This window comes from Cottoperca gobio, chromosome 13 (genome assembly GCF_900634415.1).
Source record: "Cottoperca gobio chromosome 13, fCotGob3.1, whole genome shotgun sequence".
Classification (NCBI taxonomy): domain Eukaryota; kingdom Metazoa; phylum Chordata; class Actinopteri; order Perciformes; family Bovichtidae; genus Cottoperca; species Cottoperca gobio.
In genome coordinates this window covers 7,358,356-7,373,774 of record NC_041367.1, presented here as the reverse complement: position 1 = coordinate 7,373,774, position 15,419 = coordinate 7,358,356, and the positions used below count along the sequence as shown (strand labels likewise).

At 40.4% G+C, this 15,419-nt stretch overlaps 1 protein-coding gene across 1 annotated transcript in view; it reads left to right on the top strand.

Annotated features, from left to right (window-relative positions):
* The first annotated feature begins 545 nt into the window (after positions 1-545).
* The window catches only part of pde2a (phosphodiesterase 2A), a 91,907-nt gene continuing 77,033 nt past the window's right edge, over positions 546-15,419 (top strand). Inside the window, 2 exon segments of the mRNA XM_029445868.1 lie at positions 546-700; positions 1,056-1,146. Coding sequence (XP_029301728.1) covers positions 666-700; positions 1,056-1,146 — 126 coding nt within the window. The 5' untranslated portion in view covers positions 546-665.

Genomic DNA, 15,419 nt, shown 5'->3' with positions numbered 1-15,419 from the left:
TTGAAGGAGGTGTGACCGGTGACAAACACTGGTGTCACAAAAAGGAATATTTAAAAATAATAAAATGCAATAAAACGTTCAAATGTCATACAGATTAATACACGGAGAGCACATAATAACTACAAATAATACAGAAAAACTGTACATACATTAATATAATATAAGGCTAAAAATAGTAATACAACTAGTCTATGCTTAAAACTGTGCAAAATGCACGAATGTTTGGTTTTATGTGAAAGGAAGGCTGGAATACAGGCTATGAGTATAATGGGGACACAAAGCATGTATGTGGAAATAAACTAGGAGCGATATGACCCCCAAATAGTTTGAATATTTTAAGAGCATAAAGAAATGTCATAGAACAAAACTTCCAATCATTTCCTGTAGGCGCACATACTGACAGTAGGAAAGTGAAAGATGGGGAGGGTTGAGGCAGTAAGACCCAGAGGAGGAGCGGAGAGAGAGAGCGAGGGAGAGAGAGAGGTGGGAGGAGAGAGGAGAGAGGAGGAGGGACTGTGTTCACTCTATGCGTTTCAGCTCGTGGTGTAAGCGCTCCAGTGTGTGTCTCAGCCTGCCGGCGCAAGTGTGTGCATCGTAGCGTCGCTGTGTGTGTGAATGTGTGTGTGACTCCAGCGCTCTCTCTGCGTACGACAGGTGGAGATGACATGACTGCGCTCGAGAGGAAGAAAGGAAAGGACCTGTAAGGACTTCACACACTTACACACACTTACACACACTTACACACACAAACACACGCGTAAACACGCTTGCCTTTTACCATACATTCCCTCACACACACATTTTAAATTCCTGCACTCCTCACTTCAAGAAAAAGATAAGTTGTTGAGCGCACGCGCGTGTGTGTGTGTGTGTGTGTGTGTGTGTGTGTGTGTGTGTGTGTGTGTATATGTGTGTGTGTAGTGTGTGTGTGTGTGTGTGTGTGTGAAACTACTGTTTCCAGAAGCTTATCACTCAGACTGTAACGGCTGACTCCATGTGTGCTCAACACAAACACACACAGAGAGGGTCCTGACTTTTATTTTTGATGCCTGTAGACGCGGTCAGCAAGTGTTTCTGCGTCCTGAGGAAAGTTCAGCTCCAGCCCTGACTACCAGACAGTCCACCACGCTGTCCGAACAACTCCAGGTAGGATTTACTCTTCCATTATTTTCTCTCTTATCCAGGCTGTCTGAAAAACAGGATGCTACACTGTATGCTTCATGCCCTCTGCCCTCTTCTCTCTTCCTTCCTTTAATATTGTTTTTATTTTTGACGAGCCTGTATTTAAAGGTAGACTGTGATATGTTACCTTAAATATACTCTACTCTCCTGGTTTTACCTTCATGTACTCAGTATTGCTTTGAAAGAGGATTTTTCCTTTACAAGCTTCCTATCTTCTTTCTTTTCCTCTCTCTGTCAAACACACACACACACACACACACACACACACACACACACACACACACACACACACACACACACAAACACACACACAGTCACACTTCTTTCCTCTTCTCTGCATCTTCTTATTCTCTCACCGATCTTGTTTTTGAGGAACTTTTGTCTGACGGAGGTAAGTTTGAGCTCCTGTTGCTGCAGCTTTCTGTTGATTTGAGTTGGTGAGATACTTATGACTTGCCTGGGGCTTGTGTGAGTGTGTGTGTGTGTGTGTGTGTGTGTGTGTGTGTGTGGGGGGGGGGGGTTAGATAATAGACAGAAAGATAAAACAGCAATAAACATAAAAAGGGAGGAAATTAAAGACAGTGACATTGTTGTTTGAATGGCTGATCAGTGCTTTTTGCAGTCTCTATTTGTGTGTTGTTACCTGGGAGATTGAGTGTGTGTGTGTGTGTGTGTGTGTGTGTGTGTGTGTGTGTGTGTGTGTGTGTGTGTGTGTGTGTGTTGATGCAATTTTGTTCTTGCAATCACCGCAGCAGTGACTCTTATTAAATTATGTTTTTTTTTCTCTACATCTACTTTGAATCTGTTTCACTCCTTCTTCTATGATTTTGTGACAAGCAGATACTTATAATTTAAAATGACTTTCTTATTCTCACACGTGCCATCAAGCAGTTTGAGTGTGTGTGCGTGTGTGTGTGTGTGTGTGTGTGTGTGTGTGTGTGTGTGGTGTGTGTGTGTGTGTGTGTGTGTGTGTTTGTACACACTGACAGACTGTTTTAGTGCTTGTCTCTGCATTTATGTTTTATATTGCAGAGGGATTTAATGTTGTTGGCAGGAATTTAAGAAAAATGTTTTGATTGGCTGCCAGTGTCGACATGTTCTGCTCAGATCCAATTACCTGACAGATACACACACGCACACACACACACACACACACACACACACACACACACACACACACACACACACACACACACACACACACACACACAGAAATGCAGACACATGTGTACACACATTGATAGGGAAAATATCAATTACTGTATATATTCACAATTGTACTTATTCAACCTTTATTTGTACTCCTTAGTGTGTGTGTGTGTGTGTGTGTGTGTGTGTGTGTGTGTGTGTGTGTGTGTGTGTCTTACAGTGCTAATGCACTTCTAAGTCAGCCCTCAAAATATGCATTTCCGCAGTCAGTTAAGTTGCTGAATGTCTTGTCCAACTGCATTCCTCTCTTACAGTCTGTTTGTGTTTGTAAATAGTTTATTGCTGGCGGCTCGAGGCGTAGCTAATACTGTAATATTGTCCTGCCGCTGGTGAACATGCAGCATAAAATAATTACACAAATGTAGGTTTCAAATGTGCGTTTAGAGAAATAACAATGTGATGAATTTTCTTGATCAGAGAGGTTTTACAGTTTTATCTCTCAAGTTCCACAAAAAGGTTTTTGGTGATGTCACTACTCTTATCCTGTGATTTGATGGATTATGACACAAATACTTAGTTGCATCTCTTTCATGAATGGTATGTTTGTACAGTAGGAGTAGGAATGAAAGTGGTGTGTGTGTGTGTGTGTGTGTGTGTGTGTGTGTGTGTGTGTGTGTGTGTGTGTGTGTGTGTGTGTGTGTGTGTGTGTTCACTGGTTTGTGTGAGCCAATGAGGCAGTAAAAGCATCAGGTTAATCTCTTCTCAGTCTGCAACAGACCAGATGTGAGGATTAACTCGTCAGGGCATCGGGGTTGGTGCTTATGTGCTTGTGTGTTAGTGACCGAGAGACGGCCTGGTTTCATTAAAACTCAACAAAATACATGTGTATCTATTTTATGTATGTATTTTATAAGCTCTGCTGTTCTGGGTGTCTGTGTGTCAATGCAAAAACATTTGTAGTTTCATATTCACACACGCTGCCAATCTGAGCCTTAAAATGATGCACTGTCTGTGCAGTTTACGTGAGGCTCAACAAGTGTGTGTGCTCCTTTTAATTCAAAATCGAAAGAAAGACTTGGGTATAGGTGTGTTTATTCCTCCCGCCCCTTTCAGCTCCTTGACAATTATCTGTATCTGTCATCCTCACCACTTCGTCATTTAGCTGCACAGATGTCTCATTTAGGAATAGTCTGGGCTGAATATTGATGTGGAAAAAGTCCATTTGAACCTAACAAATCCAATTATATATTGCCCTGTAAATGTGTGTGTGAGTATGTCCAGGAACTCCATACAGTAGTGCCCCAGTTAGATTGACCTTAATGACATGAAAGTGTTTCTGTTGGATGCGATCAGCAGCTAACCAAAGTTTGCACTCTGCAGTGCTACAATTTTCAGTTTGCAGACAGAAGGGCGGGGAGGGGGGGGGGTGTGCTCTTACCTCAACGAAAACTGGGAATAAAAACAAGTGGTGACTGAAGACTATTGCATTAATTGCACTTTGCTTGTGGCCGCATGCCTTCATGTGCACGTCTGTCTTTGCAGAAGGAATTAAACACTTAATTACACTTAAAGCAGTTCATTGTATTTCCTGCTCTCATAGTATTTCTCCACATATTTTTCTTGAGACTTTGTACAAACTGTGCATGTTTACCTTTTTATCCTTTTATGTAGTCTGATATAAAAGTGTGAGCGGGTGGTGTTCAAAGGCTTGCTGACGGTGACTATTATCCATATGTTTGATATCATCTTAAACCGCATACTAAATAAGAATTTAGTAATGGAGAATGAATGTAAATAGATTATTTGGGCTTGTGACAAGGCTTTATTTAAAACCACCAAAGAGCAATAACAGGAAGAGATCAATGCATCAAAAACTGCATCTATAAAAACCACAAACCACAAGTGGAGTTCCCATCAATATCCCACGTTGTCAATTTTCATTAGGTAATGCAACAATTTCCCCTTTATGATCTGAATAGATCTTTTCAGCCTTTTATGAAACCTTTGTTTCTTCTGGTCCACTCTGCTTTCTTCCTTAATGTGAGTATAATGTGATACTCAGTATATTGCAGTAAGCGGTAAACACAAGTGCTTGATATTCAGCACATTTAGTCAAGCACACACATCAGTGGAGCCCATTGTAGGGGAGCATGCAATGCTTAAGATTGAAACAAATTATCTCCACTGGCAACGCAGGACTAGTGACCTGAGTAGGTAGTATACTACTGTACCATGTGTGAAGTGGTAGATGAGCCACTTCAGGGAAAATGGATTGTAACTAATTTCACAGCACTACATAACCATTGTACTACATGACCCTCAAAACTTGCAGAAGCATTAGATGATCCAGACGCTGCAGTAGCAATATTTAATACAACCCGTGAAGAGATCCGGCACAGGCATCATTCTCCGACAGACTGTGAGTTCAACCCCTATTGATACCAAAAGCTCATTAACACTTCCCTTTTGTGTTCGAATCCGATAACTAGTTACAAAACCACACACACCAAATGTGATAGACATAAAACCCTATAGATTTCATCCCACCACTCTGACTTCTCCTTCTTCTTTAAAGATGGCCTTGTTAAATATTAGATTATTAGCTAAAAAGGATTTTATTATAAATTACTAAACTGGATTGTGTCCTACTAACAGAAACTTGGTGCGATCAAACTGGGTGTAAGGAACTTATTGAGGCCTCACCCCCTAACTACAGCTTGCTGCATTGTCCCAGGTCCACTGGGAAAGGTGGAGGCGTTGCAGTTTTATATAATGACTTCCTAAAATGTAAACCTCTTTCTTTTGATCAGTATGCATCCTCTGAATATCTTGCTCTGTCAGTCAATTCTACATCTCCTGTAACTCTTAATCTCACGGTAAACCCTCCTTCTCAACTGACGCAGGGTTTTTTAAGAAGAACTGTGAGCTGCTATCTAAAATCACAATTAATGACGGCATAATGATCACAGGTGACTTTAACATACGTATTGACAACAGCATCACACTACAAAACTAAACCATTTTTAGAGTTGGTTGATTCTTTTGCGTAAGTAATCATTTATATGCAGATGACACACAGCTATATATCTCTGCTCAGACCAATTGACAGCCTGATACAATGCATTACAGATGTAGATTATTGGATGGCACTAATCACGACAGCGTCAGGAAATACATTCATACCTTTTTATCACGCTACATAAAAGCCAGTGAGCAGCTCAGAATCCTGGACGCCGACTGTAACCATGAAAATCACATATCAAATACTACAAGATCATCATTGTGTTTGATTCATATCACCAACTGATTCTGAGAAACTGGTTCATGCTTTCATTTTGAACAGATTAGATTACTGCAATGCTCCTTTCACTGGATTATCCAAACACTCAAAAGGAAGACTTAAATTTATACAGAATTTAGCAGCCATAGTTGTTACTGGTACAAGAAGCCTCATCAAATTACTCCAATACTTAAATCACTTCATTGGCTTCACGTTCAGTGTGCACGACTACATTTTTCTTTTAAATGTAAAGCACATTGAGTTTCTTTGTAATGAAATGTGCTCCATAAATACAGCTCCCTTGCCTGCCATGCAAGCTCCAAAGAACACCTTGAAACCAAAAACCTATTAATGCAATACTGCAATACTTTTGAGCTCCAAATACAGTCAGTTGTGCAGTTTATATCCATCAAGTGTGCGCTCCTCCTCTCAGTTTTATTGTATTGATCGCTAGTTGAATCAAACCACTGGGAGCAAACGTCAAGAGACTCAATGATAACCGGTAAGGTGTGACATGCATGAGTAAGAGCTGCCGCAGCGGAGAATGTGCATTGAGTCGGCAGCTTAAATCCAAAATGTGAGGTGTGTGTGTGTGTGTGTGTGTGTGTGTGTGTGTGTGTGTGTGTGTGTGTGTGTGTGTGTGTGTGTGTGTGTGTGTGTGTGTGTGAGAAACCAGTAGCCAGTTTACAAGCTATCTTTAAATTAATAAAAAGCTAAATCGTCTTCCCACGTCTTTGGGTTGCATCTTCACATTATTACAGAATCTGTTTATAGAGATTACCTTTATAGTTACTCAAGAATATTGATAATCTATTCTGTTGCTTGCAATTTACATAACAATCAAACAACGAGAGGTTTTGATTCTAGATGTCTGCAGTAAGTCTGGAGTTGAGGGAAACATTTCCAGCCTGCTTCTGGTTTTCTTTTCTATGTAATAATACAAACAAAGCATTTCCTTTGAACCAGCTCCAAACTTCATGACATATTGGGCTAAAATATAATCCTTGTTGATTTCATCCTTTCTCCTGCTGCAGTGGCATCTCTCCTTTTGCAGGTCTCACTCTGCCAGAACGACGCAAATCCAGACACATGGGGAGAGAGAGCTTTACCTTTCAGGGGGCACAGCGGGATGGGATTATGGGCTATAGGGTTCAAAGTGATGAGAAGACATTGGCACCATTAGAGACCACTGGGTTTCTCTGTCACGTCACTTTGAATCACATATTCTGATAAATGACCACCGACACAAGGGCACCTTCACTTGGCCAAACAACCCTCTGAGAGTGCTGCATATATACATGTGTGTATGTGCGCGTGTCAGCGTTAGTGAAGTCTCTTTGATAAATGGACTGCGTTATTCGTTGCTGCTGAATTTTATCTCAAGTGGATCCCTGCAGAGTATTGAGCAAGCTCTTTCTCTCTTTCCGTGTGTGTGTGTGTGTGTGTGTGTGTGTGTGTGTGTGTGTGCACATACCTATACAGCCCACTACCCTGCTTGCACCTAACTGCAGGTAAATAAATAGTATGGTTGTATATTTGCTGGTGACTTGCTAAACTCCAAGGACTGACGAGTAGGCACTTGAGCGCTCTCCATTCATTCAGACAGCTCGCTAATAATCATGACACATCCCCTGCCTATTGGCTGAGGTAATATAATTAAAAAAACAAGGAAAGAGCAGGCACAGTAGAAAGAGAGGCAGCAGGCAGCACACAGTGTTGCAGTCGGTTGTTTTTGTTAATCCGGGTCTTGCATTGTGTGTGTTTTAGAAAGGCATCATTTTTTTTTTTTACAAATGCATTCATTGCATTCATAATCCACACAGAAGGCATGTTATCATCTCACTAGCTCAGTTTTGACTTGATTTGCCACTTCTTGAAACTGCCAAGCTTTATAAAGAACTGTTATCTTGGCAATGCATATATACAATAAAGCGTGATTATGCAACTCCATGCCATAAGCGTTAAGTAAGTTAAGTTTGACAACATTTCCAGAACCGTCGTTTAGTTCTACAACGAATGAAAGACCCGAAAGTGTTGTGTCCATGCAGTAAGGTTTGGGAAGTTTTAGTGGTATATGTACGTGAAGGAGAAACGGATCTATTCTTCTATTGTGCAGCCTACTTTCCAGTAAATGGCGTCTATCTCAAGATATGAGGGAGAAGTGAAATTGTCAGGGGGCTTTGTCAGGCTAGAGGGCACATTCACCGCTTCGAGCTAAACGGAAGGAGAAAAAAAAACAACTGATGAGTCATCATTCACCTCATGTAGGATGAAAGACTACAGAGAAGTTCTTCTTAGGCAAACTATTTCATATATGGAGAGCAGCTGTGTTCAGCTTAGCTTGTATTCAGGCAGAACATGTCCTACGTGGCCATATATCTACATATAAACCGTATATAGACGAAAGTGTCAGTCCTTTGTCTGCTCATTCACTACATGATAGACACTCAATTGTACTCACATTTAATGTCCTTACACAAATACCTGCGGCAGAGGACACTGATCACCGCGGTTAGTGTTGCTCTTGTGATGGGTACAGATCAGAAAATAAAGAGTAAGAGCGTGAAGAGATAACATTTTGCTGATAATAAATGTATATTCTAATTTGATTTAGGACACTCAAATAAAAAGTGAGAGTAAATGTAGTGCACTAAGTAGCACATAGGGATTGTTTTAACCCACAGTGCTATAGCACATACAACTACATATCTCACCTTCTCTGTCCCATTCTTCCCACTACCAAAAAAACAACCTGTTTTTACTCCACTAAAAAAAAAAAAGTTGGAACATTTCTTCGTTTTTTAAGCCAGTGTAAATAATCTATCTAAAACTTATTGTGGGTGGCCTGCCCACTCTCCTTTTACAAAAAGAGTAGATGGTTTTCTCTTCATCTGGCATTGCTGCAGTAGCTCACCGCCAGTGAGGCCAAGTTAGATAAGGACGGAGTGCAGAGGCAGGAACGAGAGGGAGCATGAGTAATTTATCTACCTCTAGAACAGCAAGATGAGGGATGGATGGATGGATAGATAGAGGGATGGATGGATAGATAGAGGGATGGATGGATGGATGGATGGATGGATGGATGGATGGATGGATGGATGGATGGATGGATAGGCAGTAGACAGGGGGCAGCAACAAGGATGAATGCGCTGCAAAGTTACCCTGGTGAAAAGGGATGCACTTTTCTATTCACTCTTCATTTTCCTCTTAACATCTCACAGTGTTTCTTGGGGGTTGTTTGCATGTTTAAGTGCTATTCTTTCGCTGTCCCATTCAATTTGCGGTCCTTCCATTGTGGTAATAGAGCATTACTGAAAGGAGACTTACAATAGACGGGAGAATCAAAGGCAGAGAAGAAAGAAAACAGCTGAGGAAGTGGGTGAAAGAACAGCGAGGGAAAAGGTGTCAGTATGTGATTTCCCCGAGGGATTGAATTTAAAGAGACACTTGGTTAATGTCCGCTTGTGCAGGCAACATGTGTGTGTGTACTTGTGTGTGTAGGTGGATTCACCTACCTACACAGTGTACTCTTGCACTGTGCCACTCTGCAGTGTTGACCTTTATGTATCCCTGGCATGCTCCAGTTTTCCCATCGGACAGACATTTCAATATCCAGCCACTCACACCAGAAGTGTGTGTGTCTTTTGTGAGGGCATTTATGTGTGCGCGGGTGTGTGAATGCATGCATGTGTGTGTGTGTGGAAAGTATGTGCATGTTTTGCACGTAGGCATGTATCACTTTATATTCGCCTTTTTAGATATTAGTTGACTGACTTATTGATCCATTTCGCACCAATAATGGAGATCAATCTTCCATTTACAAATGCACGCGCACCTACACACACACACACACACGCACACACACACACACACAGACACACACACACACACCAACACGCACACGTGCCTACACATCCATGCACTCAAACTTACATTTCAAATGTTCCATAGGCACAGAGTTCAGCATCCCCCAGGCTTATGTACCTTTTACACTAAAAGCTCAGCTGTGTCAAGAGAGACGCATCAAGAGATGAGAGTGGCTTTTAGATCTCCCTGTGGAGAGACTGATGCTTAACTGAAAGGGAAATATGAACTTTTATATATTTATGTTGGTCAATGTAAAAAATATTTTTATTTGGTAAGCCAAAGTGTCCAACACTGATACTGTGTATCTTTACAAAACTGCATGTAGAGTCATACATGCTTAATTCAAAGCACTTTATTGATATGTAAATGTTTGTATCTGTCTATTATTCTAATGTAATAAAGACTTAGAAATCTAAAAATTAAAATTGTATTTTTTTGGGGGGGAGGGGGTGTGACATAGCTATAATTTTTCTAGTTTAAATTCTGTCCAGGAAACCGTACGGTATATGCCATGCTCCCTTCTCTGTGCTGTGTTATCTAATAGAGCCAACATGTAATCAAACTAGAGACCAACTTGCGACTAGATCACACCAAATTGGGCCCGGGGCTTAAAGGGGGGGAGGGGGGGGGGGATTAACCACGGCCATCTACGAATCCAACCTATGTTTTGATCTCAACTCCGCTGCTGCCGCCTGCAGTGTTGATGCAGAGGATATGATGGTTTTTTTTGCATCAGTGATAACACAATTACTTTTTTAAATTGAAGCACAGTGTTCTTCTGATAAATATGATAATCACTGCAGGCTGAGGTCGGCTCCCCTCTGCTGCTCTGACTCATGAACCAGTCAGGACTTCAAGCAAACAGATTCACATCACATTTTGATGTGCAGCCTACAGATTTAACATACTTTGATCAATATGAATCCTGAAATGTGTGAATTCCTGAAGTTTACCTGCAGTGATTGATGTGAGAGTGTTTTCATTGTATCTGCTTTATTAAAGCACTTGGACATTGCGTCCCCCAAATCGAAATCGCAGCTCTGTCATTGTGAGGTTTTTGATTTCTTACATCTTTTGTTTGGGTTTGGTTTTTCGCATTCCTGCTACCAGTTATAATAAGAAATTAGAATTGACTTTCCAGAACCCCGAACAGTATTTGTCTGAAACACTAGAATGTGTAACGCAATCTCGTTAAATGTCCTATTACAGTAAAGCAAGCGCAGACAAACTGCTTCAACAAAGTGAAACAGAGGCTTCAAGTAGAAGCTGATTAATGCAAAGATGATTTACTAACTTCAAAAAGAGAGTTTATGTTATTTTGTCAAGCCTCTGTCGACCCGCAGTCAGCCCTGCCTTTGACATGAACGCTTTTGATCTCTCAAAGTTTTCCATGCGCCTGCTGTCTGCTCATCTATGATGCAACGTGGCAGCTCGCCGACCAAAACAATTGTTAACTAGTGACATCTCCATATCAAACTGTCATATCTGATTCCCTCCGTCACAGTTTTTCTCCTCTTCCTCTCGTCTTTCTCCCCAAAGCTGTCTGTTCTTTATATTTCCAGGTTTTGTTCCTCTGCGTTTCTTTAGTGCGCAGAAATATCACACACTCTGACAACTAGATACTATTTCTCATAAGTGCGATCTGTCCTTTGTGGAGTCTTGGAGGCTAGACTGCCGAACTATTCGACGTGTGTGTGTGTGTGTGTGTGTGTGTCGAATGTGTCATTCAGCGCCGCTTGGACACAAAATGAGATTGATGTTGACGCTCCGTCCATCGCTTTACTTTGCGACCTTTCGTTTGGCGACTTGTTCTCATCAGGCCCGTATCAGCTCTTAAGTCTTGATATTTATTTAAGCTCAAAATGATTACTCAATTAATAAATATATGTTTGTTTTTAATTGAAATGGGAGCCAAAATGTGTAAGAACACATTCTGTTGACACCGTTTTAAAAATGATCACAGGTGTTGCTGTGGGGGAGGCCGAGTGACACAAAGCCCAGCTAATGTGTTCCAGCCTCAGTTAATCCTTTTCAACCCTGTACATGAAAACAGAAGAAGGATTTTTGTTTTCTTTCCTCTCATGCCACTTTACATCCACACTTTAACTAAATGCTTCCTGAGGGCTGTGACATGAAATTTAAAATAAATGACAATTGAATCCAGTAAGAGGACGGCTGCTCGCAAAGGAACTCAATACAGTAATGCCCTCGTGTCATAACATGTACTGTAAGCGACTTTACGGGAGGTTTTTGTAGAATAAATTAAAGTTTCTGTAACTTTTACATTTTATTAGCGTTACATTACTACTCTCTGCTTTAGGTTTGTTGTTAAGTTTGGCATTGGCACCTTATATAGAGCAGTGCTCAACAACTGCTGAACACTGCAGGGAGAAAATACTAATAAATCCCCTAGAGTGGCGGTAACGCTCCACTTTGCCGTACTGCATTGAAGAGTCAGATACTGTTCAACGCCACCCTTATTTCACCTGCATGCTCTGATGGGCATTTGAATTTAAAACATTTTACGCTGTACATGAGTTTCCCTGCTGTTAAGTTAACTCCACTACAGATAAGATATAACGTAACGTAAGATATAAAGAGAAATCGACACGTCACAGTCGGGTTTGTTTTCTGTTTCATGTCAAATGAAGAACTGACTCCTCACTGAGAACGTGTAAACACTTTGCTGACTTAGTAAAAAGCTGGGATGCGTGCTGGGAAGTCTGCTAATATGCTGATCACGCTTCTTTTGTGTCTAATATATTGAGTTGAGTGAGCTCTCAGCGACACATTAATCTATATTTACTAAATGTATAAAGAGTTACATTGACATTAACTTAATGATAGCGTATTTGTTGATTCCACTAAATGTCTGTTTGATGTTTTACAGTGTAGATATTTACGTGTAGTTTTCATAATTGGGTCGATCACACTGACAATGATTGCAATGATTTCTTTGAAAGCAAAGACGTCCGTGCCGCGCTTGATCAGCGTGGAAAATACATCATCATTTGATTAACTATTCAAAACGGCCGCTCTTTTATGCTGGAAATTAACAGCGTGAGTGTGCCGGCTATGACGGACTGAAAAGCCAGTAAATCAAGTGCCAAGACATGGAATATGTTTTTGACATACATATTTAAAATGCTGAGCAGTAATGTTTTATAAGCCTATTACGCATATAGCCTTTTTTTTTTTTTTTACTGCTTAAGACACCTCATTATCCACACTCTGTGGCATCAACAGTAAACCTTTTGCTATTCACACAATTTAACGAGTTATAATAAAGCTGCTGCCATCAATATTGGACAGTAAAGTGGTTTTTACTGTTATTCATAACTCTGACCTTTTTCCCCTAAATTCATTAAAACTATTACTTTGCGTTTCCCGAAAGAGAATTAGCCCTCATAGAACTGCCATTTCTTTTATTGGAGCAAAATAGGAGAGTGAATACAATAAATGGAAGACTTTGTACAATAAAATGTCAATATGTGGAATCTTGCCCCAACAAAATCAATGTTAAATCAATATCACAGTATTTGCCGAGCCAGTTTTAAGATTGAGTTTAAAGTTTAGGGGGGAAAAAACAGATAAGAGACGAGATGGAAATTCAATTTAGAGCATGTCAGCAGGTTAAAAAAGAGTACAAAGCACACAGAGATAAAACAATAGAGCCTTTGAAACTGAACAGTGGTGTATTATCTTCCTCCGCTGACCTTATGATTTAGCTCAGCTCAACTCAATACGGTGTCTTTGCTGCTGGGTACGAGTCTCGTTTTCAGTGCAACTACCTGTGGCACAAATTAAACACGTATTGCTTCCTTATTTTGGTGATAAATTCAAGATTTAAACTCATTTGGAACACCATTAGAAATCTGTTGTTTCTCTGACTCGTGTCAATTTAAAGTTGCACGTGTTTTTGCCTTTATTTGCCACAGTGACTAAAAAAAGCTTTTATTCTGTCGGGATGTCCATTTCTTGGTAATCACTGTTATATTTTCACAAAAAATACAGTAGATAATAATTCTAATCTCTTTCTGTGAACTCGCCCCAGTTTATAAAAGCTTTTACAGTATTAACTGTTCTCTACAGCCACCATGGGATTGTTCTGTGTTCTCTAAAGTGTTCTTGCTGCTGCTGTGTTCACTTTGATCTTTCCGTGTCTTATTTTTGTAATTGTATAATCTCGCAAACACCGAAACAAGCCTCGCACTTGCACCTTGTAAAGAATGCAAGTTTAATTATTCAAACTTAATTTCCCTTAATGCCTTTCAGCCACTCACTTGATGCGGAGAGCACAGTAATCATACAATTGTGACAGTGACAATAGCGATACAGAATGACAGTTGAATGAATAAGACTCACCCCTTACTCAGCAAACGGAAACGTGTCTTTGCCGCTGTGGTGGAGAGTTTGGTATCTTCCCCTGCTGCGAAGTGTTTCTTTTACTTTTTATATATATATATATATATGTATGTAAACCAAAAGACGAACACTGGTTGCGTCAGAAATTCTATTATTTCTTTGTGTGCATGAAGATGCTTGCACCTCCGCGACGAGTCATAACAAGGTGGTTGTGATTGATGATGGCCGAACAAAAGCACAGGATGCTTTCAATTAGATATTAATTAAAATAAACACGTCCTGTGCCGTGCTTCAAGGCTCTTTTTCTAATTTAAACAAGACCATGTTTTTTCCCAACGTGCTGGTAGTCAACATTTTTTTTATGACTTGGCAAATATGTCAATTAAAACCTTTTACTCATTATGTTGACATTACATTATAGTATTCAAACATAATGTCAAATCGACAGGGCTGCACAAACACTTTAAGAATATAAGTCTTAGATTCATCAGCCGATTGTCTCCCAAGTGTTAATATGGGTGTTACACTAAAGTGTTAAGAGACCGTTATCTAAAGGTCAATGAACCTTACCATGATCTCTGGAATTTGTTATGTGTGTGGTTTGTTTTATTTCATCATTCTTTCCCGTGTCTCTGGTTCCTCTTTCACTTCCTGCATCTCAGTCTGTTTTTGTCCATCTATTTCTCCATCTGCTGCTCAGCGTCCATCTGTGTCTCTTTGTCCTTTTCCAAGCATGCACTTTCAATATGCGTCACTCCCCTGTCAAGCCTTTACAGTTAATTATCTGCCTCTTCACACGAGCTAATCTTAATGTTTACCCTGGCATTGATTAGCCAATAGCAGGCAGGTGGCAATTCATTAAACCACCAATTGTATTGCTCCCTTGAGAAATGGGCTTGAGGACAGCTGCAAGTCACACAACATGTAGACGTACACAGGAAGAGACAGACAGACAAGCAGACAGACAGGCTTCCAGCTGTGTACATAGATCTCAATAAAAAAAAAGGAAGGCACAGACAAAGCAAACAGAAATGTCCTTTAATGTAATAATCATGATCACATTATGTCGTTTTATTTTGATATTTTGTTACGGTTCTTTGTTACTATGCTGACTAAATTACATTTATGCCTCTGATCAAATGCATTTAAACTTGCTGGCACCTGTGCTGAGCATGACAAGCAGACACACACACACACACACACACACACACACACACACACACACACATATGCAAACCAGCACAGGGACTTGCAGTCACAAACACAGACACACACACACACACACACACACACACACACACACACACATATGCATATTATAAGACATAATGTAACATGATAAACAGCAGGCCTGTTCTATTAAATCAAATGAGAATGAGATGATATTTGATCTATTCTAGCCACACTCTGTGGCTTAGAAATCTTTTATCAAGACAATACACCTAACGCCCAGTACACTTCCAGTGTGTGTGTGTGTGTGTGTGTGTGTGTGTGTGTGTGACGGGTATTAAATGGGCTTTGTCTTGTTCTGCTCCTCAGGAAATGAACCTGACATTATTCATCTATCAGGTCCACT